This window comes from Apteryx mantelli, chromosome 19 (genome assembly GCF_036417845.1).
Source record: "Apteryx mantelli isolate bAptMan1 chromosome 19, bAptMan1.hap1, whole genome shotgun sequence".
Lineage (NCBI taxonomy): Eukaryota > Metazoa > Chordata > Aves > Apterygiformes > Apterygidae > Apteryx > Apteryx mantelli.
The window spans coordinates 3027756-3045899 of record NC_089996.1 but is presented as its reverse complement, the minus strand read 5'-3'; the positions used below and the strand labels follow the sequence as shown (position 1 = coordinate 3045899).

The window sequence follows — 18144 nt, the reverse complement described above, 5'->3', positions numbered from 1 at the left end:
GACACCCCATGAAGTTAGTTGGGAATGCAGAGCTGAGACAAATGCTGCTTGTGGATGGCTCAGAGCCTTGTTTTTTACCTGTAGACTGGGTGTTACATTCCCCTGTCACTGCCTGCACTGAGTGGTGATGGATGCAAATGTTTGAAGGAGGGGAGGAAAAAAAAAAAAACAGCCTGGGGTGGAAGTGGAAAGGCTTGAATGAACTACCTCGTCATTCAAAGATGAGCCAGTATTGATGGAAATGTCACTTGCAATCATACCCTTCCTTGTGGGTATCTTCTTTTCTCTTGGCTTTGTTGTGCTGATTTAACAAACCCGCTGCAAGCCCCTGCTGAGAGCACAGCGCCAGCTTCAAACGAAATGAGAACCAATAGCCCTGGATGGAGGCTGCATGTCCTGCTTGTGAAGCAGGGAGTCCCCCAGTAAAGACCTGAATAAATAAATGGATAGCATAGGTTTATGAATAAAGCAAGCCTCTTCACCTCTCATGCATTGGCTCCGCCTTCCCTAAAACAATGTGAATGATGTTTTCCTGTCTCTAATGTGCTTTGACTAGTGTGACTCCAGCCTGAGGAGTCAGCAGGCTAACAAAGCATTCTCAGTGTAGGGAAGAGCCAATATAAGGGAATATATAATCAGGAAAGAGCTAATAGTAAAGGAGGACTTGCTGTTCAGCGTGCTGTACCTCCAGAAGAGCGCAGGGAAAGAGTCCTGACCTTGCAGAACCAGTGGTGTGTGGTCTGTGTGGAGGAGGTGAGGAACAAAGTGAGGCTGTTCCAGCTTCTGCACCAGTTAAATGTTTAAACTGTGTTCAAGAGTCCTCCTTCACAACAGAGGGAACCTTCCCTTTTCATAACCTGCTTTGAGACTGTGTGTGGAAGAGGCAATATCTGGCCAAGCATATCATCCAGGTAGGCTGAAAGCAGAGCTTTTGTTGTCCCCATGAGGAATCACCAGGTAAATACCCTGAAGGGGAATAGATGGTTTAAAGCCGAATTCAGTTCCTCTATAAGCAAATGCAGTTTGCTGCCAAATGGAGTATCATGCCACAGTTCTGAGTTTGCTCCTAAGCATTAATTTGCTTCTAATTCTGTAACGTGGTTAGAGTTTTGTTGGCATTGCAGGTTGCAATCATTGTATCCTTGCTAATGAGGCCACAAGTCTAATGCAAGTGGAGAACTCCTGCTCTGATGTTGGCCACATCTCTGAAAAGGTACTATTAGACACTTTGGAGAAGTGCCAAACATCAGGGAGGGTATATTTATACTAATGAAGCTTTATCATCAGAGAAAGCCAGGACAGGCAAAGTGTTCCTGGTGTAGACAGGGCTATATTCACATTTTGTAGCAGTAAAGCAAAACCATCCCTTGTGAACAGAAAAGGTTATCTCATTAATAGGGAACTTTTGCTTTTATAATTGAGGATATTAGGGACTCCTGCTAGCGCAGCTCTGCCAGCTGGAGATCCCATCTCCTCACCCACTCCCCTCTTCCTTTCCCTGCCTGGACTGTGTGACATAGGTCTGGTCTCTTGCTGGATGTTGTGGTTTGTTTTTGGATGCCCTGAGAATAACAAAATCAGAAGTTTCTGAGTCTTCCTTGGAGGAGGGAAAAGGGCAGATATTCTGCCGCCATGGGTGCTCATGTGTTCAGTGTCAGCATGTTAGATGATGCTGAGTGTCCTCCAACTGTGCCACTGTCACAGGGAAGTCTACCTGTGTTAACGTGCACGCCAGTGTACTGCAGGGGTAACTCTACTACGGACACTTGTGTGAATGGAAAATCAAGCCCAGTGCATACATGTTGGTGTAAGATGTGAATGAGTAAGTGTGAATGAGACCAAAACCAGGATGTAAATGTCCTTGGATATTCTTCCTCCAAACTGTTCAGTTCTACCCCAAACTCAAACTGGATTGCGTGTCACAAACATCAGCTGCTTTGTCTTTATTTCATTGTTTTCAGTCCTCGTACAACTACTAATTGAGCATTACTGCTTTAAAAAGAACAAACTACAGCCATTCACAAAATAACATAATTTTTAGCTCTGTGAGACAGCAGATACCATTAAAAATCATGGCCTTATTATAGGCTTTCATTATTGATGGCTACTTGAGGAGACATACACTATAAAATATAAAGATAAAAAGCAAAAGGCTATTTAGATAGATGTTCAGCTGAGTGTTGCTAGCCTCAGATCAGTGGCACAGAGGGAAATGAGAAGAGGCATATGGCACAGCCTCTGAACTATTGCACGTTATGGGTCTGCTAAGGCCTTGCCTTTACAATGTACACTTTAAATCAAAGCAACATTGAAGTCAATATTGATTGTTCTTGGGGATATATTTTACCTTCAGGCACTGCTGTTTCCCAAAGGAGCATGAGCAAGAACATATGTCTCTGTGCAGTGCTGACTGCTTGTGGAGAGGGATCTCCCTGAAATTCTCTGAAATCGATTCCTCCTTTGGAAGTACCTACTGCTGCTGCTAAGAGACCGCTGCCTGTTCTTCAAGTATTCCCGGTAGTTTCTGGTGAGCAGGGTGTAAAGGAAGGGGTTGATACAGCTGTTGCTGTAGGTTAAGCAGGTTGTCAGATAATTAATGTTCTTCATCACCTTGGGAGACAATGGGAAGGATTCATAATACTGGAAGAGGAGTTGCCATATCCAGAAAGGCAAGAAGCAAGCCCAGAAAACCAGCACTATAGTGAAAATTAAATAGAGCACCTTTTGATTTGGCAGCCGCTTGGTCTGCTTGAAGGATGCTGTTTGTGACACCCAGTAAATCTTAGCTAATCTGATGTAGAGGTAGCCAATGATTACCCCTGGGCCCACGATGCTGGTACCAAAAAGGATGGTGAGATAAACTTTGTAGGACAGCTTGCTCCAGGTGGGCAGGCAGATACTTTTGTTGTCTCTTTGCACCAGCTGGATCATGATAAGCATCGGGAGGGTGAGCAGCAGTGACACCAGCCAGATGACAACAGCAATGGCTTTTCGGTAGCTCTTGGACCTCTTCACTGTGTCCAGGGGCTTCAGCACGGCAAAGTAGCGCTCTGTGCTCATGACTGTGAGGGTGAAGATGCTGGCATGCATAGTGAGAAAGTCCAGACTGAAGAGGATGCGACAGCCAATGTCCCCAAAGTACCATTTCTGAATGAAGTAGGTTCCGACAATGAAGGGGATGGTGAGAAGGTAGAGCAGGTCCGCCAGAGCAAGGTTGATGATGTAAATATACATGGAAGCAGATGATCGCAAGTAATGGCACATCACTAGCAATGTGTAGACATTGCCTGTGACCCCAATCACACACATAAGGGAAAGGATTGTTCCGATGGTGCAGATGGCAAACATGTCCTCCATGGAACCGGTGGCTGGAGGGCTGTCCCAGGTGGCATTGATGGAGGTGTTGGGTCTGATCCTGAACAGGCCACCGTCGCTTGTGTCCATGACCATGTAGGGAGTTGCTGAAAAGTGGCTCTCCAGCTCGTTGGTTAGGGACATCCTCCTGGCCTTTTAATACTGGATGCTTTGTTCATGCCACAGGGGTCTGCAGTTCTGCTTTTCTGCTCTGAGAAATGTGACTGCTGGGAGCTGGTAAATCATTTCTTAGCAGATTTTCATCCAAAGAAGATCTGTTTTCTCCACTAGAGGAAAGACATCAGCAACCAACATATTAGAAATTTGACAGAGCAACAGAATTTATCATTCAGAAGTCACTTATCCTGAGTACATATTTGCACTGTTTGCAGGTACCAAGGGTCTTTTGCATTGAGGCTACTCAACAAAAAGGTTGTGCAGATCCTTGGAACCACTTGCTGCAATCCTCAAAGTTAGTTTGGGGTTGGGGAAAAAAACATCCTTATTAAATTCATAATGGTATCTTATAGACCTATCAGAATGATTGCTTAAGTCTTGGCGACCTGGCACTTGCTAAGCTCTTAACATGAAGGAGTTCAAGACACCAGAAAAGGGAAAGCAAACCTTGACTTTCCATTTGCAGCCAAACTGATGCCTATTTTACTTCAGTGACACACTCAAAGTCCTGCCCAGCATTTCTGCAGAGTTTCCACAAAACAACTTTCCTTGAATGAGAAGCTCCTGCTAAGTCTCATCTTGCAGTTTCAAACTGTAGTGAAGTGATGGAAAACAAAGCCATTTTCAATCTATATAGCAGGTTGCACTGTATGCGCATAAACTGTTTTTTTCATGCTCTCTAGTGTGAACCCCCAGATATTCACGTGTCCACACATAGATACATTTCAGACAAACTTGTCTGTGAACGTGCCTAAACAGCCTTATGCAGAGTTGCATGCTTGCTCTGCAGCATTCAGGGCAAGTAGTAGCCCTTCATATGCTGAAGCTTTTCGTTAGCTCAAGCCTAACGCTTATACACTGGCTCTGGGTGTAGGCAAAGGGAGATCAGACCTACCTGAGAAAAATAGTGAAGACATACCTAAAATGCTAGAATTTTAAGGTGCAGTACAGGTTTGTGCCAACCTGCACATAGATCTGCATTTGTACTATGTGTTTTATGGAGCTCAGATTGTCTGTTCTTATGGAAAAATGTAAGAAGGGGTCCTGGGCTGCCTTAACCTTGCAGGGCTCATCAGGCAAGGATTTCCCTGTCCCTCATGCTGGACAGGTTGGGTTTGTTTTATCATAGGAATTTGGCAAGTTTTGCAGCTTTTCCCAATGAATTCAGTATCCCTTTGCCTCCACATCAGCTCTGACCCCTTTGCCCTTCCTCCCACTTGCTCCTCCGCAGCAGGGTTACAGTACTAGGCCCTCCTCTGGCTGTATGTATACCAAAGACCCTGACAGAATAACCACTACAGTGCTAGAGGTTGGACAATGTTCATCTTCTTCATGACTTGCCCTCGCGTTCCTTCCCCGTTACAACCTGCCGTGGTTGACTGGTGTTATAGAGATGTTATGCAAAAAGTCTGTATAAAAGAGGGCAATCCAGTACATAGAGATTTCTCCTCGGTTAACAATTGGTAGAGTGGTGCACAGAACCCATCCCACCATCCCTTTGAGTGCAAACGTCCAAGGGATAAAGGCTGAACATGGTCCTGGAGTGGACAGTGCTCCTTCTGTGAGCAGTTTCTCCTGATCTCAGCTTTGACAGTCTCACCAGCATCTCAGCTATCCCGGACCTTGCAAAATCAAACCTGCCTCCTCACTGCCCCGCTGAGCAGTGTGGTCCCTTTCCACTCTGGCTTTGGGCATGTGTAGTCAGCCTCCCCGTGTGCCAGCTTGCTCCCTCATTACTTGCTTTGTCAATGTGCTTCCTTATACGCGTAGAAGCTGTTCTTGTAGCTGAAGTACCGTGCATGAAGGAGACACACATGCTCACAGGCTCTGCCAGTGCCTCTGTCACCCAGTCACTGCTCATTCCGTTGGGAACGAAGGGCTCTGCACGGGATGCCCCAGCTAAGCCCAGCGCAGGTTGCGCATGCTGCTCTTGAGCACAGCTGGTTTCATGCTAGCTCATTTTCAAGAGCATATTTCCGTGGCCCAGGTGCTGTTTTTTTGCAGCTGCCCTGATTGTGCTCTAGGCACTGTGAAGAAGGGCAGATTTGCCCTGTGCCTGTGCACGTTTGTGCAGTGCCCCCGAAGTGACAGCTTGTGCCTGAGAGAGCTCAGCACACCACATCTCCCTGCTCTGTTCTTCCACTGAACCTGCGTTTTGCTTAATTCATCAAATTGCTACTGCCGCTAACTTCATTCAGATGCTTCACCCGTCTTGAAACAGAGCCCGCACCTAGGCAGGTCCTCAGTCCTCAAGGAAAATTAAATAGAATGAGGAAACCCTGCATTGTTTTAATGCTACTGTCATTCCTGCACTCTTGCATAAATGTATATACTCACACACATGCACACATACACAATAAAGAGCTTGTTATTCCAAGCAGCAGTTTAGAGCATCTTATGGTCTAAGCATTTTTCTCAGTCATTCCTGCCTTTTGCTCTACCATATCACCACGCAGGGGTACCATGCACAACCCATTAGTTACAAACATAAATGAATTTGTCCTGCTCAAACCTGGCTCTTAAATCCAGCAGATGAAGTTTCCTACAAGAAATAAAATAAAAATAAATCTGATGATTTTAAAAAGGACTTAAAACTGTAGCTAAAAAAAAAAAAAAGAGCAGAAATAAAGAGAATCCTTCTTCATGGGAAGACAGTGAGAGATCCCTGGTGCTCTTGTCGCATCTGGAAAGGCAGTGGCAAGAAGTGAGTGTGCTACCTAGCCAAGTATGTTTGAAATCTGTGCGCTCTTAATACTCTCATTCTCCTCCCTTAACTCACGCCTGCTATTTCTGTTGCTCAGTGACGTTAGGCATAGCGTGGCTTTGACTGCAGCCAGCGAAGATCCTTTTTAAAGAAGCAGCATTTTGATAGCTGGGGCTTGTTCTGCCAACTCGCCTTGCCTGGCTGTGAGCCAGCTGGGAATGCAACATGTCACTGCTGTTTTCATCCCAGACCAGTGATATGAAAAGCTGGCAGCCCCTCTTGCATTGCACAGAAGAGTGCAAATGTCTAATGTTGCCTGAGCAAAACAGTTGTGTCGGGGAAGAGGTGTCAGGCCAGGGAGGGTTAAATTCCTCTGGGGAGGAGGAAATGGCCGAGCTCCTTAATGCTGTGATCAATTCCAAAGTGAAGTCAAAGTTTATTTGGGTTGGACAGCATATGAACAAATGAATCTGTGCAGTGGTATCACGCACGACAGCATCTGAGATATTTTAGACTGGCAATAACGAAATGTTAGCTATGTTATTTGGGGTTCAGCTGGTTGCCTTTCCCTAGTGATACTCAAGGAGTGCAAAGACAAAGTGAGAGCTACCAGGCACCTAGAAAAACAGCAGTGCTGAGGAAGGGGATGGCGCTGAGAAATGGCTAAGTTAAGCTCAGGAATATTTTAGCAGCTGAATATTGTGTAGGTTGTTTGCTCATGCTGGACTTGATCTTTCTCCTGCTTTAGCTCCATGGAGAGTTGCCTCTGATTCATACCAGCATGAAGTGAGGAGATCCCATCTCCCAGGGTGGCCCTCGATGGATGTGGATATCGGGGAGTTGCTGCTCAGGGCCATTGCTTTGTCGCTGGTCTGCATTTGGCTAGCCACCACCATTAGTGGTTCTTCCAAGTGGGCGGTTTGGTGCTCCTGCGAGGTGGCAGCCAGTGGCATGAGCTGGTCCCTGGCTCCCTCCTGCATCTTCTGTTACTAACCGAGAGCCAGTTCCTTCTCTAGCTTGTTCCCTAAATACCTGTATTGTTTCTTTGTTGTTCTCTACCTTTTATATTCTGCCATCTGGGAGCTTTTGGATGCATCCTGTTTCTAAGGTCTTCCTGCAGAGCGAACCCAATTCATTGCTGTATGAATAAATGTGGTGCAGCCTGAGAGCGCGCACACCCTCTGAATATTGCCTGGGTGACACGGGGTGACTGTGTTAGCACCTGGCAGGTTCAGTGAGCACCAGCCATGGCCGTCCCTGCACTGGGCCAGCTGGTGTTCAAAGCAGGGTGCTGCTGAGATAAGGGCTTTTGTGTGTGGTGAGGACTCCAGTTAGGAGCAATCGCTCAGGTGGAGGCTTGATTTTGCAATGAAAATAAATTTCACATTAGCATCTCTAACAAGCTCTAAAACCCCAGTCCAAACAACCTCTTATTTAAGTCTCTCTGCTCTAAATCTGCATTTTATGGCTAGATCCTAGTAAATCTTTTGAAAAGTGCTGGTTGGGAAGACGAGGGTGCACGAGGGCTATCCATATTGCCTCTCGAGCTGCTCTCCAGGCTTTGCTGTGGTGCCTGGGTGAGGTGGCGCAGCCTGTTGTCTCTGGGTCACTGCAATGGCTGTTTGGTGAGTGCTGACTCTGGAGCCAAGCTCTGAATTGTGAGAGTAAGCGTGCAGATGAAAGCTGTTACGTGTAGGTTCCACTTCTTCTCAATATCAATGGCAGGCTGGCAGTAATCAGCGGGTACCTGAGTTGAGCACCCAAGGGTGGCCTTGCTTGGTACCCAGCTCTCGTGTCCTGCTGAGGGGGCCGGTGCCTTTAGCTCGGGCACAAGCCCTGCTCCCTAATCAGTGACGCTGATTTGAGATGTAGGTGCCTCCACTTGGCATGGCTTAGATGTGCCGGTTTGTTCTCCAGCATATGGAAGGTGTGTCCAGAGGTCACTCTAGGCCTCTGATGTTTCCATCTCTACTGGAAGTAGTAGAGAGTTTCCAGCTCTACTGGAAACATCAAACTCTTGTCATTCCTCTGTTGCTGAGGTTGAGTTGGTTTTGAACCATGCCATGGAAGGCAAGGGAGAATGGAAGGTTTCTGCCTAAACCCTGGACCAGTTGGTCTCAACCTGATGTTTTATCTTTGTTATTTAAACTGCTTGAAAAATGTTATACCAGTGTGTTTGTTTATTAGGGCATATCCATGACCACAGAGCTGCCATTAGGGCAAACTGGATTCACATACAGTCAAAAAGCATTTGTGCCCTGCTGGAGTCATTAGGGAAGATATCTGGAGACCCATTTGAGAGCAGTGTGGACAGTGTCAGGTTCTCAGCCCTGGCTCTGAGGATTGTCTGTGGTTTTATTTTCCCTTTTTCTGTTCCCCTTATTTTCCTCATCTGCAGAACAGAGATCATTGCATTCATTGCATTCGCTCATCTCCCAGTGCTCAGAGTATCAGGGCTTTTCAGATTTGTCAGATGCTTTTAGAGCTATAGATAGGAGTCCCAGCCGTCATTGTTTGTAACATGATTAGGAACTGCACAGTAAATATCGGATGAGGGTACAAGCCCTCTGAGCCAGGTCTGTTTAATTGTTCATACAGCATTCATTGCCACAGGGCTCAGCTTCTGCACAGGGGCCTTTTGAAGTTACTGCAATGGCAATGACCATTATTATTCTATTATATATGGTGCAAAAACCCATTCTCCCCTTTGCCATAAGGATTTATGCCAGTGCTATGGGAATTTGATTGTGTTTGGTTGCTGAGCCAAACCTTGCTCAAGCAGTCAAACCTCCTGGGTCTCTCAAGCTGGGCTGTATACCCCACTGGGCTGTCTGACACCTTCACCTTGTCTGTGCAGGGACCCATTTGGCACTTTCTGTTTTTGCAAGGGCAGTTTTGAGAACAGATTAGTTAGCATCAATGGGTTTCATTCTGCTCCAAGCTGGAAGTATGAGTTTGCTTACATATCACACTTTAAAAATGTACTAAAGTGCTGCTCCCTCTGTGCAGGGAACAGCTTGTACAAATGCAACTAAAATTGATGAAGAGAAAAAATTTTATGTATGTGTCCACCTTCTTGGTCTGGGTCAGATCTAGAAATGTGTGCAAGCTCAGGGTAAGACATGATTCCCATTTTTCTGACTTGGTTTACTCCTTTCCATGCACGACCCCCCTTAATACCAGAAGAAGGCATGACATAATATACATCTTCACTACACCTGTTATCATGGCAGCACAGAGATTCAGATTAGCTTCTGAGAAACTGTCCCGGACTTTGGGATCAGCCCAAAGAAGACCAAGCATTTGCAGCATCATGGATGATGATGTGGATTTAACCTAGGTCTCCGTGAGGCTTAATACCACTTGTTTTTCTCCATGGAACTCACAGAGGTATAGTCAGAAGCAGGCTCTTCTTCAGCACCTTTAGTCAAATCCTTTGTCTTATCTAGGGCTCAATTTCTTCTTCTGTAAAATGAGAGTAGCAGTTCCTTGCAGGAGCAAAAGGTCAGCTTTTCTGGTGTGCCTTCGGGTTGAATGGGCTGCACATTATGAGGTATGGGATGCTGGTGCAGTGATGGGGTTACAGCTCCATGGCCTATGTTTCCCTGCAGTTGCCCACCCTTTAGGTACCTGCAGTGCGACCAGCCCTTCACTGCCACATTCTTTGCTGCCAAGCTGGCAGCACCTGGGCTGCGGAGCTCAGTGCTGAGCTGGAGTCCTTCCTGGAGCCACAGTCAGGAGCGCATGGAAATGGCAACTGCTTCTGAGAAATGGCATTAGTGAAAGCATTGTTCATTGCCATGCAGGGCATGGCAGTCCCTGGGTCACCTCTTCTTCTTAGACTGGGACTGGGGCATGTACAAATGTGATATCCAAACTCCTAGCCAGGCCCCGACCTTGGAAATGTGCTGCCTGTTGGTGGCTTGCTTTTTTCATCCTTCCTGCTATCTGTCCTTGTCAGCCAAAGAGCCACCCAAACTTAGCCAATGCATTTGGAGACTTCATTCAGCTTTTTTGGCATTTTGGTCTCCTTTCTTCCTGTTTTTTTGCAATATGAAACTTCAGTTGTCCTTTATGAGTCAGTTTTGATTTGCTCTTGGCTGCTTTGTGTGAAAGTGAGACACTGGGGCCTGAAATAACCAGCTTCCTTTCCATCATCCAGATTCCTTTACACAGATATTGGGTTTATAGCTGCTTTGCTCATGGAGGGTGTTCATCTCTTGCTGAGCCCTCTACCAGTGCCAAAGGATTTATTTATTGCTAAAGACTTGCTCCCCCTGCACAGAGGTAAATTGCATGCACTGAAATGCAACTGAGACTGCTGTAATGAGTTTGTAGCTAACAAGCACTGTGATATTTCTGGCCTAAAAAAGTGTCACTGTCCAGAGAAGGGAAAGCAATCCAGATGTTCCCTACTGGTGTCCTGATGTTCAGGTAGGAAAGGGAAGAGGGCTCAAGCTATGACTCCCTAGGATTGGTAGAAAAATCACACACAAACTATTGCTCTGGAGCGTTGTGAAGTGGGTTCTGAAGAGATGGAAAGAACAGAGTATGCCAAAGTGGCCAGAGCTTCTCCCAGCTTTCCTCTAGGGATTCCTGTTAAATCTCTAAAGAACTGCTGCTCCTCTGTCTCCTGAATATCACTGTAATAAATCCCTTGCTCTTGCATGAACCTCTTCAAGACCATACAAGTCACCTCTGTTCTTGTGGCACAACAGTTATGGTTTTTGGTCTCCTATTAGCTCTGAAGCCTGTTACAGGGTGCTGGGAATGCTCTGTGGTCCATATGTGAGCATGGTGGGGCAGGGTGTTTGCTGAACACGTGGGCTAAACCACTTTCATATAACTATGTGGTCCAAGACTGGGGTCCATGATGCAGGAGGTTCCTCCAGGCTCAGATGCCTGTTCCCAGGAGGCACGCAGGATCAGGATGCAATTCCTGCACAGCGATGGTGTGGTGAGCTGAAGGGAGCTGCTGGTGGGATTGCTGCACCATGATGGTGGGACGGAAGTGTGGAGCTCTGCAAAGCTCTGCAGCTTCAGTGCTGGATGGACTGGGTGGACAGAGGGGCTTCTGCTTCCTCCTGGGGAACGGCAGGGTAGATGGGCACTTCAAGGAGCTTTTGCCTCTCTTGCTCTCCTCGGTGCTGATTGCACCATCCAGCAGAGGAGACTCTGGGCTGCCCTTGGGTTAGGCACACTTCACAGACAAACCATTTTAGGAGGTGATGTTATTCCATCTCTGCAGCTGATCCGACTCGAGCCCCAAATTCCAGACTGCAGACTGGATGGTATTCATTTTCCTGTGTGAAACAAGTGAGTGGGATCATTTGGCTTCCGTTTCAGCAGCCCTCGACATCCACAGTCCAAGCTGAGTCTCAGCAAGTCATCCCAGAGCCTGCCGTGGGCACAGAAGCACTGCTTATGCCAGTGCGGAAGCAGGGGAGCCAAGACACCGGAGAATCTGATTTAGCATCTGGCATTTGACATGTGAATGGTGAGGATTTCACCATGCTGGAGGATTCATTGGTTTGGGACTGGCTCTGGATATGGACACTGAGCTTGGCCAGGCGCTGCCAGTCTCTGGAGGAATGGAGCTGGGGCACTTCCACAGCAGCTCAGGATTGCAGGAGCTCCCTGAGGAGGGAGCAGCACCGCGTCCTTCAGGCAGCTATGGATCCACCAGCTCCTACCTCGTCCTGCCCACTGGGGCACAGACTGTTCACCAGGAGGAGATCTGTTGCCTACATGTCCTGCAGAGCATCTGAATCCTGCAGCCTTTCCCAGCTCCCTGGCAAAACAGCTGGATGCTGCTGGCTGAGTGCCCCGGGCACCTACCAGACAGGTGAATTTGTCCCTCATCTAACCTGCAAGGCACATTGCAGAGCTGTTAAATTGGCATCACCATGAAACTGCATGCCAGATCCTGCTGTGCTCTGCAAAGGTGGGAGGGGAGCCTCCGACCACCAGGTATGACGCAGACTGCGTTGGTGGTGGGTGATAAGAGAGCAGCTCCCTTAATCTTTCTTCCCCTCTGCCCTCCCCAAAATCCATATCTACATTCTGAAGAACTTTGTGCCATTAAACAAATGGCCACTGTATCTTCTCCTCCATCCCTCGTCCATCCATTCATCCATCCTGCTGTTTGGCTGCCCTAGTGGGACATGATGACTTGGACATCTCATATAGGTGCTTCTTCCTTCCTATTCCAGTGCTGCTGGTATCAAATACTCTCTGACCAAGCTATTACTTCCTTGTAGTTTCTTAAGCTTTGGTGGCTGGCTAGGGCACAAATGGATTTGTCACAGGTAGTCAGGGCTCGTTCAAGATTTGGCTTCCATTTGCAAACCACTTATCTCGCCCTCGGGGTATGGTTGGGGGGATCCTTGGTGGGGTGAGCCTGTTAGGAAGCTATATTTATAGAGCAGATATGACCGTGCAGCGGCTGCTGCTGAGATGCAGGAGGCTGGTGACCTTTCCTTGCCTGGAGCTAGCTGGCCTTGAGTGTCTGTCAGCCTAAATGAAGTGATTCTGCTTCGTCTTTAGGTCCCGAATGCAGGGAATGGATATTGACTTGGAAAACCAGTGTGCTGGCATACTGCGGCTTTGCATAGGTGTATTCCTGCCCTCCACTGAACAAACAGGCTCATCTTCTGCTGTGGACTGGCCTGTCTGGTTAGAGACTGGCCCCACACCTCCTTAGTCCTGGAGCCTGGTAAATTAAGGGAGATCCTTACTGCACAGTAGTGGGATGTCTAAATTAGGCTGTTGCTGCATGGAAGAATGGACAGAAAAGCACTACAGCATGCAGATTGGAGTTTTACTCAAATTCACTCAGTGACAGTTCACTCAGTCATAGCCCTCTGTGTTACTCTGGTATGAAATTAAATGCAGTGAACAACATGTAACACAGTGCTAGGGCGTGATTTTTCAAATGCATAAGGGAAGGTATTCAGTGTTACCACTACCACATCAAACTGTGGCTTGAACACATGTAAAACCACATCTGCATGTAAACCACATCTGCATGTAAAAAATTCTGCCACCAGGGAGGCAGAGCAGCAGCTCCATTTCTTGGTTGTTTGCATGTAAAACTTACTCTGTTTACAAATTTCTAATGTGCTCATAAATGAGCTGCAGTATCAAATGCCAAAGGGCCTTGGTACAAATACAAACAACAACTTTATTGAAACATATTGATTTACAGTATATTTAGGCTTTACAAGTGTGCTTTGCCAAGTCCATTTACTGCTCAAAGTATTTATAACTATAAACTGTATGGATAGGAACAATAATTAGACCTAACCAGTGTATTGTGATTTTGATCAGAGTACCAGGAGTGTCTCACCGGAGCACAGGTTTTCAGAGGCTTTCCCCCTAACTCATCACATTTACGCACAGCAGCCATTATTTGTACTGCAATGTTGATCATTCCAAGCCCAGATAGTGAGTCAGGCCTTAAAAATTATGAGATTGTCTAAAATGTCAGGATCTTTTCATTTGTCTTTTTTGAACCTTTATAACTCATTTGCTCTGCTTGGTTTTTTTTTCAAGCTCTTTGGTCTTCTGTAATTGTTAGAAATTCTCACATAACTGCTTGTGTCCTGGATCTTGAGATTTCTGGAGAAGATAAAATCTCCAGGACCTGCCAAGGAGAAGTTTTACTCATCTCTTTTCTATTGTTACTGCAAGAGTTGTTCTCTGGGGTCAAGACAACTGCAGCAGACAGAGGTAAGGGTACTAGGGATCTTTGCTACTGAGCATATATTTTGTACAAATATAGCAAAACACAATAAGCTGCGAGTTATATCTAAAATCAGCAATTAATATGCCTGCTCGCTGATTTGTCTGAGTCAAACATGTCCCTGCCAAGTGCTGTTCACTGCAGTGGGAGAGATGGGTCCTGACTGAGATGGCCTGTGCTAAGCTGGCGGCTGGTCTTAGCCTGAGACAGTCTTTGGAAAGGCTTTGGCGGTGCTAATGCTATTTCAGCAGTGCTATGGTTCAAATAAGCTGGTGACTTTGCTGACAGCCTTTCGCACCATTTAGTGTAGCTAATATGTCATACACACAGCTGCCTCATTAAAAATTTCAGGTCACGCCAGTCTCCCAGCTCCTCCATGACTTTGTGAAGATAGCAGCCCCATAGTCTGCACAGTCCATTTACATTTTTGTCTATGATATGCTGTTTGAGCTTCTTTATCCTCTGACTCCCCCACCTCCTTTTCAATTCCTGGAAGTATTGCAGAGAATCGGATTACACAGGGGAAGGGAAGCAGACTGTGCTAGTCAGAAGGAGTTATTGCTTCCCTCCAAAAGCCATGAAGTACTTCACTTTTACAAACACTTTTTGAGAAAACCTCTTCAGCGCAAAAGTGGGTTTGGCCTGGGTAACATTTCACATCTCCCTCTACACCAGTTACAATCTGATGATCTTTTTGATAGTATTAGAAGAGTAATTGTAGTAGAGGGACACCGAAAGCTTCCTCCTTGGGGGCTATTCCACACCTCTCAGCTTCATCCCTTATGGCTGGGAATTAGAGATGATTTGGGAAGGTGTTTTGGGGCCAGAAGACTTGTGGGGAAAGTCAGACTCCCACCATTTCCAGCTGAAGCTCCTGTTGCTATTTCTTACGCATTTCCTCAGCATGGACAGCAGTGCAAATCCACAGCTTTTATGTCCTGCCTGGCAGCAAAGATTTCTTCTGGAGCTTTTGAAAACCACTCACAGGATATATAAGGTAAAGCAAGAAAGATTGTCTGGTGGCATGTAAAGAGCAGCAAATATCATTGCATAGAGTTTATGGTCTGGTGGAGTCTGTGGTAGCATTTGCCATCCCGCATGCATGGGGCAGAGCTGGAAGAGCTGGAGATGGTGGCAGTTGCTGTACAGTGTGTGTGTGGGTGAGGGACACCTCTCTGAAGCCATAGATGCTAATTCAAACTCTCTGTTAAAAAGCAGCTTTTTGGATAGTAAATTCTAATCCCGTGGAATATATTTTTTTACTTAGTTTGAGAGGCAGATTTTTTTCTTACTGGTCAGTGATAGCTCAGTGCTGATTTCTAAGGCTTGATTTCACATTGATGTGTATTAGGAGACACTAATGTCCTTTTTTTCTGCCTTGTGGCAGTGTCGCCTGACTCTGTCTGAGCAAGAGTCCTGTTGATGTTTCTGGGCAAGATCCCAGCTGTGAGGTTGCTGCCTTTTGCTTCTTGGATGCACCTGCTTCCCTCAAGTCTTTCCGGGACCTCTCTTGACCAGAAGCAGGTAGCCCCTTCCATGATGTGGGGATAGCAGCAGTGGCTAACACCCCTTGGTTAGAGATGGCTGCACCATAGTCCCATCTGGCTCACTTTTCCTTAAAAGGCAGCAATTGAGCTTGTGCCCCCAGGTAGGCAGAGCTTGGTGCATTTACCTCCTGTGCCCCACGGCTGCCATGCATGTGGCTGCACGGTCCCTGCAGAGTCATCTGGGAATGACTGTAGGCAAACTATTTGAAAGAGAAAGACCTGGAGCTAAAAGCAGTGCCAGAAATGACAGGTATTTTTAAAATGAAGCGTTTTGCCCTCCCTGAATTGCTTCCTGTAATTAGGAGCCAGTAGCAGATGTGTCACCCAGGCTGGGTGGATCCTCCGCAGAGGTCGACTAAGTCACCGGGACAGAAGCTGTCAGACTCTGCCGCCACACACTGCTGTCCCTGTAGGTCGACGGTGCAGGGGCTGGGATGAGAGAACCGAAACACCCAAATGGGGAGAGGACTGGACTGCTGAGTGGGAAGACGGTGCCACTTGATCTCCCACCAGCTTTGCGGTCCAGGAGTCGGCCAAAGGAAGTTGGGTCAAGTAGGCAGAGGATGTGGGCACTTCAGTCCGCATAGGGAACCTGTTTCACTTTGAAAGCGATTGCTTCCTTTCATTTCCGTTTACTCAGGGGCAGCCAGTCACCATTGCCCTCTCTCTCATCTGGCCTTCCCACTATTGCTTGCTCCTGTGTTTTTAAAAATGATGCCTAAGAAGGATGTGGCATTTGTCTAGTAATTGACATTTCATGCTAGAGGGAAATTCGCATGGAAATACCTCTAACAATGACACCAAGGCTTAAATTCCCAGTAAAAATTTGGAGCAGGTATTGGGTTTCACATTTGGAGAGCATATTTATTGTTAAGATTTCTATTTTGCTGACTTGATTTGGTCCTAAACAAATAACCCTTTGCTTAAAGTAGGCTTTCCAGTAGCTGAACACTGCAAGAGGACTGGGTTAGGGTTGCTGAGAACTGCACCCAAGGACTAGCCCCAGTGTGTGGGACCCTTGGTGGTTTGCGCTGCAAGAGGTCAGAGGCTGTTGGGCAGGTTTGTGAGATGTGCATGAGTCATGGACACCTCTCCTGGGAGACGGCTGCAACGTGTCAGTGGCTGAAGTTGCTGCTTCCGCCCTCCCTGCCTCCCTGCCTCCCTGCCTAAGCTCAACTGCTTTAAACAAGTCTGACAGTGCCCTGCAGTAAGATTAAATCATTTTCTTCTTATTCCTAGAGTATTCAGTGCTCCTCAGGACATGTCTCACCTCACCTAAACTCCATCGTGGACATGGCATCCTTCCCACACTGGCAAGCATTTAACTTCAGCTCTGTTATTTCCCAGCAGTAGCTGAGCCCAGCTGCTCCCTATCATGGAAAAATTTCCAGCAGCGGCAGCAAAAAGTCACCACGAAGCCACAGCATAAAAGTCACTGCAAAGCTGCAGCATAAAATGTCCTAGTGGCTTCAGGACGTTTTTATTGTACCATTGCTGCACATTTGGAGGCCTTGTAAAATCTTCATGTTCAAAACAGACTGTTCCCAGTGGGCTAGGAAACAGCCTTTGAAATGTGCTGTTGCCTTTTGATGCTGTGTGGCTGCAGAGTATAATTTTTTTAGGTCTTGGAAGAGGTGTTGAAGCCACAGCTGTTTTATTGGAGAGGCAAAGGGAGCAGTGTCCCTTGGACATCCCTTGCTTTTTAGGCTGTAAATGGTAGAAGGTACAAACACCTGCACCAATAATAATAAAAAAAGTCACTCCATGCAGAAATCAACAGTAGATTTTTTCTGTCTCCAGACCCTGAGCACATCACTTCTCAATCCTCATGAGGATGGTGTAGGATGCAGTTTTCAGCCACAGCACCAAGCTTTCATCACTGGGGGTTGCTGTTCCAACTGCACCTGGGCTACCTCCTGTTTTATCGTGGCGTTTGTGATCCTGTCTCATTCTCTAGCATCGCAGGGTTGTACAAACAAAGAGGTTTTCAGGGAACTGAGGTGCTTCATTTTCATGCTTAAACACCAAAGCTGTGTTCAAAGTCACTCTTATTTCACTGCGAAAGCCTGCTTTCTATGCAGATGAGGGAGAGAAGATTGCTTCATATGTGCCTGTTTGGACTCGCAGTCCGGTATCCCACACTCCTTCTGGGCTCTGTGCACTGCAGACTTTTCCATAGTGCCTGCTTGGCTATTCACATCCCAGCCTTTCAGGTGCCAGCTCCCTAAATCCTCATGATTCCTTTCTTTTTAACCCCTAATCTAGCTCTTTCTGGGGAGCCAGTACCATTTTCTCATCCTTAGCAGAATGTTTTGAACCAAACAGTTCTTCAGACTGAAATGTTGAAGGTCAGGGCCATGGATGAGCCCACGCGGATCGGTTTGGCCAGATGCTCTTAAACAGCTAAAACTTTGCAAGTTGTCTGTGTCCTACACAAATGCGAGACACTGGGCTCTGCGGTGTAGCACGTGGTGATGAACGTGAGTTGTGGGTGCACAGCCCATTGTTGTGAGCCTATAAACACCTCAGATGTTAGCTCTAAGAAAAATGCCCATTTAAGGATCATAGTGGTTTTATGCTACTTTTGCCTGCCTTTATTAGTGGTGTGTGAATCACTG

The 18144-nt window shown here is 46.7% G+C and overlaps 1 protein-coding gene across 1 annotated transcript; it reads right to left on the bottom strand.

Moving 5' to 3' along the window:
• Positions 1–2349: 2349 nt before the first annotated feature.
• On the bottom strand, positions 2350–3498 carry LOC106499390 (urotensin-2 receptor-like). Its single transcript, XM_013960859.1, has one exon. It carries the CDS (start codon positions 3496–3498, stop codon positions 2350–2352), a length of 1149 nt encoding a protein of 382 aa, XP_013816313.1.
• Between the last annotated feature and the right edge of the window lie 14646 nt (positions 3499–18144).